The following is a 15,300-nucleotide window of genomic DNA, read 5'->3' on the forward strand; positions in this document are numbered from 1 at the left end:
GTGCAATTTTACAAGAGAGTGCGAAAGTACAACCGGCCACGGGCACATGTGAGTCCCCATGTGGACTCTCCCTGGCCGTGGCCAAGGGCTGCCCACTCACAGTTCCAATGCAAGCCCTGCAGGGCTACATCTTCACCTGCAAGCAGCCCTATTGGAATGGGAGCCTTGCATGCAGTCATGCTGCATCATGCTGCACATTTCCACTTCTCAGTGTGGGGGCAGCAGTGTGCCACATGGAAGAAAGCCAGATGCCTGTATTGTTTCTCCATCCTTATATGGGAATTTTCGATGCCGAGCTATTCAAATGGGGAACTTCTTCTTCTTCTTCTTTTTAAAGCTGCCGTGCTTCCCTTTAGAGCAGTGAAGAAGACTTCCTCAGGCCTCTGCTTAGCCCCTCACACTCCTCCCCATTTGATCCGGTCTCCTGTATTATTTTGGTCCTTTTTTCTCTGCCATTTCTTGCGGCCTGGGGAAGGGGCTGTGACCTGGTGGTAGATGCCTTGGGCAGCATGCCAAAGGTCCCCACTCTGCCCTGGAAGCTTACTGGGTGACCTTTGCTCTCTCTCAGCCTAGCCTACCTCACAGGGTTCTCTGTTATCAGGCAGTTCAGATTAGGGAGAGAATTGGGATTGTAAATAAACAATAATTCTCAGCATTGCTTCAAAGATAATCGGGCAGCAAGAAAAAGCAGGAGGATGCATTGAAGTTTAACCATTGAGGTTCACAGAAATAATTGAGTTTGGGATACTCTGTGGTTGTCATTTAAAGCTGACTGGCCAAGGATAGGGACATAACGGCACATGAGAGCTTCCACTTATTAAGGGCAGCCAAAACGGCATAAAGCAATCTGTGATCTTTCAAGTATGAGTGTCCTTTAAAAAAAAGCAACCAAATAAATGAAGCCCTCTGGAAATACATTATTTAGGGTTGGGCTTCATTTAAAGGTACTACATGTCTTTAGTGGGCGAAGCCTATTGTGAGAGAGAGCATGCTGTGTTGGGAACAATGGGGGCTGGGTGTGATGCACTGTCAAGTTGCCTGCTAATAAAATTTGGGTTTCAACACAGTGGGGGGTACCTGCCACAGCACCAGTGGAGATTTTTCCCAGCACTTCCCAAGGATTTTTGGAAAGTGGGCGTGTCCACGTGGGGCTCTTGCCCAGTGGGGCTTCTGATTGGCTGCACAAATTAATAGAGGAAGAGGAAGCTCATTTTTTGTACCCCACTTTTTACTACCTGGAGGAGTCTCAAAGCAGCTGCCCTTCCTCTCCTTGGAACAGATAGCCGATGAGGCAGGTGGGGCTGAGAGAGATGTGACAGAAATGCTCTGTGAGAACAGCTCTATCAGGAAGAAGAAGAAGAGTTGGTTCTTATATGCCGCTTTTCCCTACCCGAAGGAGGCTCAAAGCGGCTTACAGTCGCCTTCCCTTTCCTCTTCCCACAACAGACACCCTGTGGGGTGGGTGAGGCTGAGAGAGCGCTGATATCACTGCTCGATCAGAACAGTTTTATCAGTGCCGTGGCGAGCCCAAGGTCACCCAGCTGGTTGCATGTGGGGGAGCGCAGAATCGAACCTGGCATGCCAGATTAGAAGTCCACACTCCTAACCACTGCACCAAACTGTCCAAACTGGACCAGCCCAACATCACCCAACTGGCTGTGTATGGAGCAGCAGGGAATCCAACCCCGCTCTCCAGATTTGAGGCCACTGCTCTTAATCACTACATCAAGCTGTTTCAGTGGTATCAGCCACCGTAGTGTTGGTTTCAGTCTGTCACTCCTCCTTACAACTGTATTCCCCCACCCCCATATGTCCTCTGTATGGTTGACTCCACCTCCCCTGGTAGCCATTTTCTGGTTAGCTCCACCTCCTGCGGCAGCCATTTTGTGATAGTGCCCACCACCCCATGTCAGAATTCGAAAGATGCCCACAGGCTCAAAAAGGTTGGGGACCCCTGATGTATAACTTCATTCAGTACCCCTATAAAGCGCCCAATGCTCTTCTGTGACTAGGGGGAAAGCTCTGATATCTTAAGACACTTGGTTTTTCTCTCTTCTCAGAAAAATTACAGCAATTTGGAAAAGGAACTGGAGGAGAAGGCACTCTTGCTTCAGACCCTGCAGAAGGAAAAGGACAAAATTGAAATAGAGTCTCAGGTGCGCAAGTTCCGGCAAGGTGGACAGAGGAGGTCATGTGCTTGTCTCCCCCCCCCCCCCCCAGTTCTCCCAATGCTGTGAAAATAGAATATCCTTTTGAACAGGCTGTGGGATCTGTTATCAGCAGCTGATTCTAAAAGAGCATTGCTTTCATAACATGAAAGGGCCCTTCTGTGGAAGCATCCCTTCTTTCCATGGGTTGTATCCCATCGCAGGTCTCCACTGACAGGGCAGGTTGCGTCTTGGATTGCTGCAGGAAGGGGAAGGGGAGGAAAATCCTGTTCTTCTGACCGAATCCCTTTTGTTAGTAGAGACTTACAGCGGTAGCCAAGCCCTTGCAGTCATCCATTTCTCCTACTCTTTGCAGCAAGGCATTTACCTTTTTTAAAAAAAGTAGGTAGGGGCTGAGAGAGAAAGTACATTCTGCTGCAAATAAAGGGGCTGCGATTATGTTGCCAGCACATTTGGTGACGTGACTCTCTTGATTTCTGCTGCCTGCAGCTTTGAACGCCTTGGCTTTCTCCATTCTGCCCTTCTTTTCTCTGCAGAGATTAAAGCAGGAGAACAGGGATCTGATGGCACACTTCCCGGAAGTCCTGGAGGATGTGCCTGCGGGGGCCCTCCCTCGGCCATCTGAAAATACTGCTCTTGTGTTCGGGAACCCGTATTCTGGTGAGTATGCTCTCTAACCTTCCAGAGGTGGAAGCGCACAAATAGAATCTCCCACTTAAAATAAAAGAAGAAGAAGAAGAGGAGTTGGTTCTTATATGCCGCTTTTCCCTATCCGAAGGATGCTCAAAGCGGCTTACAGTCGCCTTCCCATTCCTCTCCCCACAACAGACACCCTGTGGGGTGGGTGAGGCTGAGAGAGCCCTGATATCACTGCCCGGTCAGAACAGTTTTATCAGTGCCGTGGCGAGCCCAAGGTCACCCAGCTGGCTGCATGTGGGGGAGCGCAGAATCGAACCCGGCATGCCAGATTAGAAGTCCGCACTCCTAACCACTACACCAAACTGGCTCTCAGAAGAGCCAGAAATAGTACATTGAAGAGCCAGAAATAGTACATTGAAGAAGATCTTTTGTCCTTTTTACTATTCAGTGGAGTCTCAAAGCGGATTACAGTCCCCTATCCTTCCTCTCCCCACAACAGGCACCCTGTGAGGTAAGTGGGGCTGGGAGAGCTGGGAGAGAACTGTGACTGGCCCATGGTCACCCAGCAGGCTTCATATGTCTCAAAGTGGCCTACAGTCACTTTCCCTTCCTCATCCCAGATCAGACGGCCTGTGAGGTAGGTGAGGCTGAGAGAGCTCTGACAGAACTGTGACTGGCCCAAGTACGCCTTCCTGGCTCCATGCAGAGGAGCAGGAAATCAAACCTGGTTCTCCAGATTAGAGGCCGCCGCTTTTAACCACTACACCAAGATGCCTTAGAAGAGGTCTGTTTCCATAAACTGATGATTCCCCATGTTGATTCCAAGGCTGACACACAAGCTGGGGCATTTGCAGTAGAGATCAACCATCTACACAGAGGTTTGCTTTACATTTCCCTTGTCTCAGCCTCCTGTGGCTTCCATTTTGACACATACCATTTAGAGAGCTCTTTTAAAAATGGATACTTGCTAGACTGCTATAGGGTTACAATGATGATATCACAATCTCCTACTTCCCTGCTTTTATTTCATTCATTAAGGTTAAGACTTCAGCTCTTTTCTTTCCAGAGCTATAAGAGGAAATGTGTAGTTTCTTGGAACTCCACAAGGAAAAGGGCTAGAGCTTGACTAGAAAAACAACAACTACCCTTCATCTGTGTACTGTTATAATGATATAGCATTCTTGTTATCTGAAATCTGGAAAAAAAACCCTCTTTGATTGCAGCTGTGGGGTTCAGATAAAGTAAATGCATGTTTTCCCACCCACATGGCATCCCAAAATGCTTTGACACAAATCTTTCCAAAATAACCATACCAGACCAGGTTTGGGAAAGAATGCAGCAAATTGCAGACTCAGTGGGGCGGGGGTGGGGTGGGTGGATATAGAAGCAGGATGGCTAGAGAGTGTGGGCTTGTGCATTCTCCCCAAAACAGTGGTAAAGAAACCATGACAGAGCAAACCTGTATGGAAGAAACACAGGCCATTAGCACAGATATCTCTTCTCAGCTAGGACATCATGCTAAGCACACCAAAGCCTTTTTTCAATAAAATTTCATAGAATCATAGAGTTGGAAGGGACCTCCTGGGTCATCTAGTCCAATCCCCTGCACTATACAGGACGCACAATCCTATCGCTCATCCACTGTAACCTGCCATCCACTTGAACCTTCACAGAATCAGCCTCTCCATCCAGCTTCTGTTTAAAAATCTCCAAAGATGGAGAACCCACCACCTTCCAAGGAAGCCTGTTCCACTGAGAAACCGTTTTGACTGTCAGGAACTTCTTCCAGCTGTTGAGACGGAATTCCTTTTGCATTAATTTCATCCCATTGGTTCTGGTCCTTCCCTCAAGGGCAAGAGAGAACAACTCTGCTCCATCCTCTACATGGCAGCCTTTTAAATAGTTGAAGATGGTTATCAGATCCCCTCTCAGTCGTCTCCTCTCCAGGCTAAACAGACCAAGCTCCCCCAACCTTTCTTCATATGTCGGTCTCCTTCCACTGAGAGGCTACTCAGTGGAAATGACTGGTAGAAAAGAGTACAATAGAAAACTGATCTATCCATTAATGTGGATATCTGACATAGATGCTTACAGTGCTCCAGGGAGGGTCGGTGGAACGATGCTGGAAGCATGCAGAACTACTGCAGGAATGTGTGCTCAGGCCAGAATTCAAAGCAGCAATAGTAATGCAGCAAGGCTGCCAGAAAAGGGATTAAAATGACAGAAGGCTGGTGCATTGTTTTGATCGAGGTCCTGAACCTTTCTGAGCACGTGGGACCTAAAGGAATTCTGACCCAGGGTGCTGGGCACAATCACAAGATGCCTGTGATGGGAGGCAGAGCCAGCTCCATGCACAAATGAAGCCCGAGCACAGGGAAGAGGAGGCACCATTTAAACAATATACTGGCAAACAGGAGAGGAAGACTAGAACCAGCACTGTGGTGCCAGCTGCCAAGGAAGCAACTTTACAATCCACCCAGCCAGCTGGTCTTCCATGGCCAATCAGAAGTCCTGCCAGGCAAGAGCCCTCATTGACTGTTCCAATAGGATAGATTCAAATGGGTCGCCGTGTTGATCTGAAGTAGCACAATAAAATCAGAGTCCAGGGGCACCTTGAAGACCAACAAAGATTTATTCAAGGCGTGAGCTTTCGAGTGCTTGAAGCACTGCCTGCTGGAAGAGGGTGAACTAGATCTTTTGTTTTTTTGGGGGGGGGGATTTGTGGGGAAGTCAACAGCGCCACCCTGTGGCCACTCCCATGTTTTTGTATGTACATTTCCTTAAAATTGGATCCAGCCTTTGATTTGAAATCAAAAGCATTGCCAAAATATGTAACCATCCAGATAGCATGTAAAGACCAGGAGCAAGTGTGGTGTAGTGGTTAATACCTGCTCTCTCTCTCCCACTCACCTGGAGCTGGATTAAACATATCCGCCCCAACTTTCACTTCAGTTGGGACTCCCAAGTGGCTTACAACTTCATTCCAGCAACCCTGGGAGGTAGGCTTGGCAGACAGAGAAAGTGAGCAACTGGCCTAGGGTTACCCTGCATGCTTCAAAGGTACTTTTGCCCAACATGTATTTACTTTCCTGCATCTCCACCACATGTGAAGGAAAGGACCTCACTTTTTTCGTTACATTTCCAACAAGCATTGTTATACCCCTAGGCCATGTTTTTTAAATGTGTTAAATATTTATTGGGTGATATAACCATATATGATCATGTCAACCTGCCCCTCCCCTCCCCTCCCACAGTGGCCAGTGATGGAGCTGGAGGGGATGCAAAGGGGAGGGGCCCGCAGTAGGTATCCACAGCTCTGTTTCCCAATTATATTCTGGGTTTCTTGAAGTCCAAGGAATGTTTCAAGGCTTCCTTAATGGTATGAAAGGTGAGAAAGGCCGATCTAGGATATTCTCTCCTGTTTTCCTTGAGTGACCCTGGATTGCTGCCTTTCTGGGCTCCTGACTTCCCTTTCTGTGGTTTCTTGAGATTTTTTTGCATATCGGTTCCTCTCTAGGATCCAAGCAAATGGAGATTTCTTCTCTGAAGCTCAGAGCACTAGTCCACAACCTCATCTGACTGCTCCTGACTGTCCATGTTCTCAGGTGCAAAAGGGCTTTTTGTTTTTTTTAAAGCAGCTGCTGGATATGCCAGGAATTGAACCTGGGACCTTCTGATGCAAAGCATGTTCTCTTGGCCTTGAGCCACAGCCTGCGCCTTGAGCACAGACAAGTTCAGCTAGTATGTTAGCCCTTCTGAGATGAGCCAGTCACAGTCATTGACCTTTTCATTACCACAGAATCCCGGAGAGCCTGGTACAGAACAGAAATTAAGGACTGGTTTGTGTCATTCTCTTGGTTGTGGTTAAAATGCACTGTTTGTTTTGCAGGCACCCCAGAGCGCCCTAATCCAGATTTGGTAAGTTGGTGTTGTGTGGGCTTCTGGGAGAGATCCATAATGGGATTTCAAAAAGATGATACATGTCCTGTTTGTTTTGCTTTAAAAAAAAATCAATCTTGGTGCTCATAAGAATATCAAAAGAGCCCAGCTGGACCAGATCAGCGGACCACCGAGTCCAGCATCTTGTCTCACACAGTGACCAACCAGTTCCTCTGGACCACTGACAACAAGGCATAGAGGCCTTCCCCTGATGTTGCCTCCTGGCTCTGGGATTCAGAGGTTTAGTCGCTCTGAATATGGAGGTTAAGAACCTAAGAGCCCTGTTGGATCAGACCAGTGGTCCATCTAGTCCAGCATCCTGTCTTGCCCAGAGGCCAACCACAAAGTACAGAGGCTGAGGCTTTCCCTTGATAACATAAGAAAAGCCCAGAGCAGTGGTCCATCCATTTCGGGATCCTGTCTCACACAGTAGACAACCAGTTCCTCTTGAGGGCCAACCTTCCTAATGCCGCGACCCTGATGGAGAATATAAGAAGAGCCCTGTTGGATCAGACCAATGGTCCATCTAGTCCAGCATCTTGTGTCATTCAGAGCAGGGGTAGTCAACCTGTGGTCCTCCAGATGTCCATGGACTACAATTCCCATGAGCCCCTGCCAGCGTTTGCTGGCAGGGGCTCATAGAAATTGTAGTCCATGGACATCTGGAGGACCACAGGTTGACTACCCCTGATTCAGAGGACAACCAGAGCATAGAGGTCAAGACCTTCCCCAGATATTATCTCCCGGCACTGGGATTTGTAAGACTCAGTGCCTCTGAGCATGGAAGTTCCCTTTAGTCACCATGACTAGCAGCTACTGATAGTCCTGCCCTCTGTGAATCTGTCTGATCCCCTTCGAAAGCTGTCTATACATCTTCACAATTACATCTTCTGGCAGCAAAAGCTAGAGCTTTCCCTTTCTCCATCCAGCATAGTGTGTCTGGCACCTTCCGAAGAACTGTGGTTTGAGTCATCATGGTTAGATTCAGGCTAGGCTCAGTTGCTGATGCACCCACTGTGGAGTACACGGTTTGGGGCCTTTCATGTGAATGCCTGTGAAGCTGCCTTCTAGTGACTCAGGCCGTTGGCCCATTACAGCAGCTCTCTAGGGCAGGGGTAGTCAAACTGCGGCCCTCCAGATGTCCATGGACTACAATTCCCAGGAGCCCCCTGCCTGCAAACGCTGGCAGGGGGCTCCTGGGAATTGTAGTCCATGGACATCTGGAGGGCCGCAGTTTGACTACCTCTGCTCTAGGGTCTCAGGCAGAGGCCTTTTCTCTCACCCTCAGCCTGATTCTTGAGCTGGAGATTGGACCTGTGACTTTCTGCATGCCAAGCAGATGTTCTGCCACTGAGCCATGCCCTGTCCCGTCTGTGTTACAGTCAAGATATGGCTTGGGAGTTCCTGGTTCCCACACATGTTGTTTCCAGTTCACAGTGGAACTGTAGCATACATGGAGAAGGGACTTCAGCCCTTATTCCCCCCAACTGTTTCCCTGACTTGAACTGCCCCTAGGGCAGTGGTTCTCGACCTTCCTAATGCCGTGACCCTTTAATACAGTTCCTCATGTTGGGGTGACTCCCAACCATAAAATTACACAAGGATTTTTTTCACAGAAATAAAACCGATGCTGACCAATGGCGTGAAGATCCATTGTTCATGATTGTTTTTTCCCGGGGTTTCTCATTTCCTGTCCCACCATGCCGATCTTGTTCTTTTCCGCTGCTCCAGACAGACGAACACTCTATCGATCAACCCCGCAAGGCTGTTGTGTGGATGGTGTCCGCCCCGGCCAAGCTGCTTGCCCTGCCACGTCCCCTGTGAAAGGGCAGCTTGACCCCCAAAGGAGTCCCAACCCCCATGCTGAGAACCACTGCCCTAGGGAAGCGTGTTCTGTTGAGATACTCAGCTGGTCCAAATAGTTGTGCCTTCCCCAGAAACATTTTTAGTTGGGGACATGGGGTGTGGGGGGAAGCTGAAGCCCTTTTTGCACATGCATTGTAATCTGGATCCCAGTTGGGTACATGCAGGGGAAGCGAAAACCTGCAATTCATATCTGTGTGTTACTCATGCTGGGGATGCCGGACTCCAAGCTGTAGACTTTAGAATGTGTTTACCACCCCTCATGAGATTTGGGGCGGTGTATGGGAATGCAGTGATGGGATGTATTGGAGCAGAAGGAACAATCCAATTTTTTAAAAGTATTTTCAAATTCCGCATGTATTTACCAATGTACGGCATAATTTGTTTGCTGTACATTTTCAAAATTCATTCATGATTCTTTCTTTACTGTTGCTCCCTCCAACAGAAAAAGAAAGGTGCTGAGCTGGGGTGATTTAAAGAAAGGAAGAGGAGAATGGTCAACCTAGGCCTGAAACTTTAGATTGGGGAGATGGTGTGCCACGGTGGTTAGGGTGTCAGACTGTGATCTGGGAGAGCTGTCTTCAAACACACACATGGACAAAAAGCCTGGCCCAGGGATCTTGGGCCTCTCTCTTGGACTCACTTATCTCAGACTGCGGTTGAGGGTAAAGAAATGGGGAAGGGAGTAACCTGAACTGCTTGGAGAAGAAACACTAGGATAAAAATGTTCTAGATGGAAGGCACAGGAAGCATTCTGAGGAAGCATTTTGCTTTTCTTTCTGATACCTAATTTCTCCTGGAGAGATGCTAAAGAGGGAGATAAAATCCAGAAATCTAGCACAAGCTATAAACATTCCGTTTTTAATGTTTCCTTTAAAAAACCCAGATTTCAAAAACTCAATTGCATGGAACTGCTTTAGAAAAAAGAGGAGGCAAATAGTCCTGCTTACGGACACTGTAGACCTTAGTCTCCACCATTTGGCCCTTCCTGTACTTTCTAGATAGATTCTCTGTAGCCAGGCAAATCCATCACTTGCCTCAATATATAAATGGCACCAAAATTACCCCTTTATGTGGTGCAGCATGAATAGACGCATTTTATAACACTGAAACTTGGCTTTTGGGTTTTTCCCCATTTTGTGTCCTCTGCTTTAATTCTCTTTTTAGGTCTCCCTGAACAAATGTCCAATATGCGATGAAATCTTTCTTCCTGACCTCTTCGAGCAGTATCGGGACCACGTGCAAAGCCACACACTGGACTGCCCATATTGTGGGGAGGTCTTTTACGCATCTTGCAAGCAAGTGTATGACGACCACGTCTACTGCCATGGCTTAGACATAACTGCAGCCGACGGACGGAATAATCCATAAGGAATAATACCTTTGCCCTGCTTCTCTGTATGATTGGACAGAATAATTTCTGTGGGGTGTGCTGCTGTCTAAACATGCCATGCAGAGAATGTGGAACCTGCTTATTGGCATGGCAGCATTGATTCCTTCCTTCCTTCCTTCCTTCCTTCCTTCCTTCCTTCCTTCCTTCCTTCCTTCCTTCCTTCCTTCCTTCCTTCCTTCCTTCCTTCCTTCCTTCCTTCCTTCCTTCCTTCCTTCCTTCCTTCCTTCCTTCCTTCCTTTTCGCGGTATATTAATTAAATGAGCACAGTGCTTTTGCTGTGTCAAAAAAGGATAGGTTAGTTTAAGTACATCTTTCTACAGCATGAATAGTGCTACAGGTTATTTTCAAAAGTGCCTTTCACTGTGGATGCTGATTTAACTTTCTCGCTGTTTCTAAATGGCAGAAATCTCTCTAGCATAAGAGAGCGCTTGTCCCATGGCTCCTGTCTGGCTATGGAAACCGTAGAAACTCTTCCTTTTCCTGCTTCCTCACCCGATAACGTAACCTGGATGCACACATGAGATGTTGCAGCCTTACCAACTTCCATCTTCATGTAGGTTGTACAAGAGTGGCAGATCTGTAGTGTACATACGGGTGGCTCTCCTAGTGTTGTGTAGTGGCTACTGTGCTATACTAGGGTCTGGGAGGCCCAGGTTCAAATCCTGGCTTTGCCATGGAAGCTTGCTGGGTGACCATGGGTGAATAACCCAGTTTAACCTACCTTGCAGGCTTGGAGAATGATGCTGCCAGCCACTTTGGGTCCCTGTGGGGTGAAAAATAGCCATGAGGTTGCCAGTAGCTGAGGGAAGAAGAAAAAAGGAGGGGGCATAGATTTCATTTCAGTCACAACTAGGTGCCTGGAATTACCCATGATTTCACAGAGGCGTGATGACTTAGCTCAAAACTGGCCAGGTATGCCTCATCTCCCCCAAAAGGCACTTTGTAAATGCTACAGCCTTGTTAGTGAATAGTTTTCTGGAAGGGTGGTATTGAAGAAAAAAAAAAGGGGGGTTCATTTCTGATGGCTAATGGAGCCTGTTGGCAAGTTCTGTTTCCACTGGCAGCCTTTTCTCTGTCCAGCTTTTGTGGCTGTGTAAGAAACTGGGGAAAGGACGACAGCCACTAGATTCGCCTCTAGCAGTCACAAGCCGGTAGCGTATAATTCGCCAGGGAGTTCTCCTGTGTCTCGCCCTGCTGTGCTGCATCAGAGCCCAACACGCCCACCAAAGATGGCAAGTTAAAAAAGACCAAAAAAAGCTCAAAGATTTGCCGAAGGGAGGGATACCCTCTGCAAAATCGGTGACTTTTAGAAAGGGTAAGGGCTCTAGTGTATGTCTGGGAAGATTCACACGCCTGTTTTTCCATCCTAACTAATTTGAAATACATTTTGGGAGCCATGTAAGACCCATCTTATTCCATGGCCCTTGCTCCCAGGCATTGCAGTCTGTCTTCAAAGTCAGGCCCATTGTTCTCACTAGGATTTACCCCCAAGGGAGCGTGCTTAGGATCACACAGCCCTTCTGCGAGATGCTGGCTGCAGCAATGGCTCTAAACTCGCCAAACCATTCTGCACCTGCCTTTTCCCAGCATACAAAGCATTGGGTGTTCCCAGAACAGCCCTCAAGAAAACATCAGTGGCTGGAATGGAGCCTTCTTCCTCTCCCCAAAAGGAGCACATGAGGACTAGTTGCTCATTCCATATTCAGCTATGTGCTCCTGCCGGTTTGTATGTTGGTTATCATTTTCCAGGCAGAAGTCCCTTTCCTGTACAGCCCATGGGACATGATTCTTAGAAATGGCCTCTTTACTATTCCTCTTGCCACTGAATGCTGAGAGTTGACTCAGGAATCCAAGCAATGTTATACTCAACTAATCTTTCTACAGAAACCGTTGTGCCTGTGCAGCCACTTTGGACTTTCAAGGCTTGGTTCAAATGTCTGATTTCCTTTTCTTTTTTTAAGGATGCACCTTCAGGGCATGTATACTTGTGAAACTGAACAAGTGCCTAGAATTCTTGCACTGCTTCCGAGGAAAATGTATATGTTTTAAAAATATTGTGATGCTGACAGCCCCTTCTCTATGCAAGACCAAAAGCTTGTAATTATGGTTAACTCACTGCCTGCCTCTAGGGGAATCTTTTGATTTATTCACGAGATCCTGTTTTCAAGGGTATTTGGTGTTGCTTTTCAGAAGAGGAGCCTGTAAAATGTGCTCTTGGAGAGGTCTAAAGGGATGCCAAATAGCCTCTACAGTTAAATAAATGGAGTTCAGGTTGTCTTTAATTTAAGGAGTGATGGAGGATTTTTGTGGCTGTGTGCTCTTTCTCTTTTGTCGTAGTGCTTCATCATATTGAATGCATTTTATTTATTATACTGAAAACTTTAATGCTTCCTCCCCCCCCCCCGCAATACAAAGGAATCCTGAATTAAAATCAACCACCAATCATGCACTACGCTGCCCCCCCCCCCAACATGGTGCCCACTGCCCCCTTTCCAGGCACCTGCCAAGTAGGCATGGCCAGGTGAGGCTTGTTCCAGGGCAGGGCCTGGATTGGCAGTCATTTTAAATTTGGCTTCTGTGCAGTAATGTTTGTGTGGCCATCTAACTTCCAAGTGTAGTGGTCAAGAGGCCTAAAGTGACCTCTGTTATTGCTTCTAATCTGGCAAGCCGGCTTTGGTTCCCCAGCAATCTCTCTCCTTCTCCCCCCTTCCCTTTTTTTTTTTGGGGGGGGGGGGAGAGGAGAGAACAGAGGGATACCTAACATTCATTCAACAGTTTCAAGAATTACATATATTTTAAGTCGGTATCCAGCCTGTCAACCCCACCTCTGGAAACATGACAGACCCAGAATACCGCCTGCTTACTGTAAACCTGTAGATTTGGTGTATTTTTGGCTTTGCACCCTTGGAAAGAAAGAAATGCCAAATGCTCTGTAATGATCATTTGCTCGTATTATTCTTTAGTTGGGCAGGAAATGAACCCTTCATTATTTATGATCTGCCTTAACTTTCTCGGGGAATCAAGAAGGATTACACAGTAAGTAAATACAATCAACTGGATGGGACATGTAATATAGAAGGATCCCCTTTACAGCGGCAGACAGTACAAACTATACACAGTAATATAGACTGCAGTCCTTATTCCGTTATCCAAGTATCTTTGTCAACCACGGGTTGAGAGGTATGCTGCCAGTGACAGATTTACCAGAGGATAAAAAGGTAGGGGGGCCTTTCTAGGTCCAATTGGCTTCCGGATCTATAACTCTCAATTTAACTTGATCATTTTACTTGACCAAACCCCAACTTGACCAAACCGCCAACCTCTTCAGTTTGGTTTTCGTGGCCACCATCCATGATGACAGCAATTTAAATGTTTAAAAATGTTAATGAGAGTAATATTTATTATGTATTTGAAGATTGTTCTATGATGTTCACAATCCCAAGAGGGTGGTATACAAATATTGTTATCATCATCGTCATCAACAACAATGCTCCCTGTTCCTCCACGGAGGCCCTGTGTTCCTCAGCACAGAGGGCCTCTGTTTCAGTTGTCCAGTGGGATCCCTCCTTCCTTTCACACCAGGGGAAAGCTGCCGGGATCTGACTCCATATCTCTCAGAGCTCTCCGCTTTGAATGAAAAACACATTGGGCCTGCCGCTTCTCATTGTGGCCGAAAGATTACGAGCTGGTTCCTGGGAGTTGCAGTACATAAATCTAAATAATAATAATAATAATAATAATAATAATAATAATAATAATAATAATAATAATACATAACAGTAATGAGAAGTTGCATGGCATATTAATTAAGCAATAGTTTTTATTATTCACAAGCCCCTCCAGCTACCTGGATGGAATTTTCAGTGGCAAAGAAAGAATCAATCAACTTTTAGAGTAAAAGAAAGATTACTGCAGTCATGAGTCCAGGGTTGATTGTTCCTGGTCTGATGCTTCAAGTTGAGGAGTCTTCACCTTTGCCTTGGGTGAGGAATGGAAGTCTGGAGAAGAGAGGGCACTGTGTAGCTGTCTCCAAAAGGCCCCTGAGACAATCAGGTACCCTTTCTCACACGTCCCACAGCAGCAACCACTTATGGGCCAGATGAAGTCCCCTGGGCTTTATGCAGATTAAGCAGCTGGAAAATTGCAGCCAGATCAGGCGGTCACGGATAGGCAGGGATGCTGAAGTCTGCCCTGCAAGATGAGGTCCGGCTCGTAGACCCTTTAGGGAATTACATCCCCCGGGCTTTGCGATACTGCTTGACCATTCCGGACAACTTCGTCATCGCCTCTGGGAGCCCTTCCCCGCTCACAGCACAGCAGCCCTGCACGTGCCACTGACCCCATCGCGGCTTGTGCAGGCCCATCTCTTCGGCCACCTGCATGGGGGGCCAGGCGCCAGGCAAGTCTTGCTTGTTGGCCAGCAGCACCAGCGGCACTCCTTGCAGCAGGCTGGAGTCCAACAGGGCCTCCAGCTCCGACCGCGCCTCCGCAAAGCGACTGCTGTCCACGCTGTCCACCACGAACACCAGCCCGTGCGTGTTGGCATGGTAGTGTCTCCAAAGTACCCTGATCCGGTCTTGGCCGCCCACGTCCCACATGGTGAAAGTGACGTTGTTGACGGGCTGGATCGTCTCCACGTTGAAGCCCACGGTGGGGATAGTCATTGTGGTTTCGTTCAGCTTCAGCCGATAGAGGAGAGTGGTTTTGCCTGCAGCATCCAAGCCCAGGAGGAGGATACGAGCGTCCATCCCGTAGAAACTCTGCAAGGCATCCTGGATCCGGCTGAATAAAAGCCCCATGGCTCTGCAATCCGTGCTGTGCTGTGCTGTGCTGTCCAGCATGTGAAAGAATTGCTTCCAGACTGTCCTTTTATTTGCTCACCTCTAGGGTGGTGGTGGGGGATTTCCCTTGTCTCGCTGGCAGGAAGCTTGTTGGAAGTTTTGCCAGCTCGCTGCCTGATGCAGGAGGTTTTGACGTAGATATAAGGAAGTGTTCAGCCAATGAGTTGTGTGTTTCTCCCCTTCTCCCTCTTCGGGCCTGGTTCGCATAGCACATTTTCTGGTTAACTGGGATCTTCTGCTCTTCCAGACATGGCCTTTTTTGTGAGCCAAAGGGATGTGCTTTTTACAGTTTTATCTGATTTCAAATATTCTCCTGTAAATGTTCAGCAAATGAATATAAATGCCTGATTTGGAACAAATTCGTCAGTATCACAATGCCCCAGTATAAGTCTATGGTCCAGCCTCATTTGGATTACTGTCTGCCGTTCTGGTCACCTTACCTCAAGGAACATTTTAT

General features: G+C 47.5%; 1 protein-coding gene and 1 pseudogene across 3 annotated transcripts in view; one reads left to right on the top strand and one right to left on the bottom strand.

Annotated features, from left to right (window-relative positions):
* The window catches only part of CALCOCO2 (calcium binding and coiled-coil domain 2), a 43,311-nt gene extending 31,027 nt beyond the window's left edge, over positions 1–12,284 (top strand). For all 3 annotated transcript variants that reach the window (XM_077313700.1, XM_077313699.1, XM_077313701.1), the window contains exons 10-13: positions 2,061–2,156; positions 2,705–2,828; positions 6,697–6,725; positions 9,777–12,284. In XM_077313700.1, coding sequence (XP_077169815.1) covers positions 2,061–2,156; positions 2,705–2,828; positions 6,697–6,725; positions 9,777–9,980 — 453 coding nt within the window. In that variant the 3' untranslated portion in view covers positions 9,981–12,284. The remainder of the gene's footprint in view (positions 1–2,060; positions 2,157–2,704; positions 2,829–6,696; positions 6,726–9,776) is intronic.
* Positions 12,285–13,397: 1,113 nt separating this feature from the next.
* On the bottom strand, positions 13,398–15,142 carry LOC143825117 (uncharacterized; annotated as a pseudogene).
* Positions 15,143–15,300: the final 158 nt, after the last annotated feature.

Source organism: Paroedura picta, chromosome 16 (genome assembly GCF_049243985.1).
Source record: "Paroedura picta isolate Pp20150507F chromosome 16, Ppicta_v3.0, whole genome shotgun sequence".
Lineage (NCBI taxonomy): Eukaryota > Metazoa > Chordata > Lepidosauria > Squamata > Gekkonidae > Paroedura > Paroedura picta.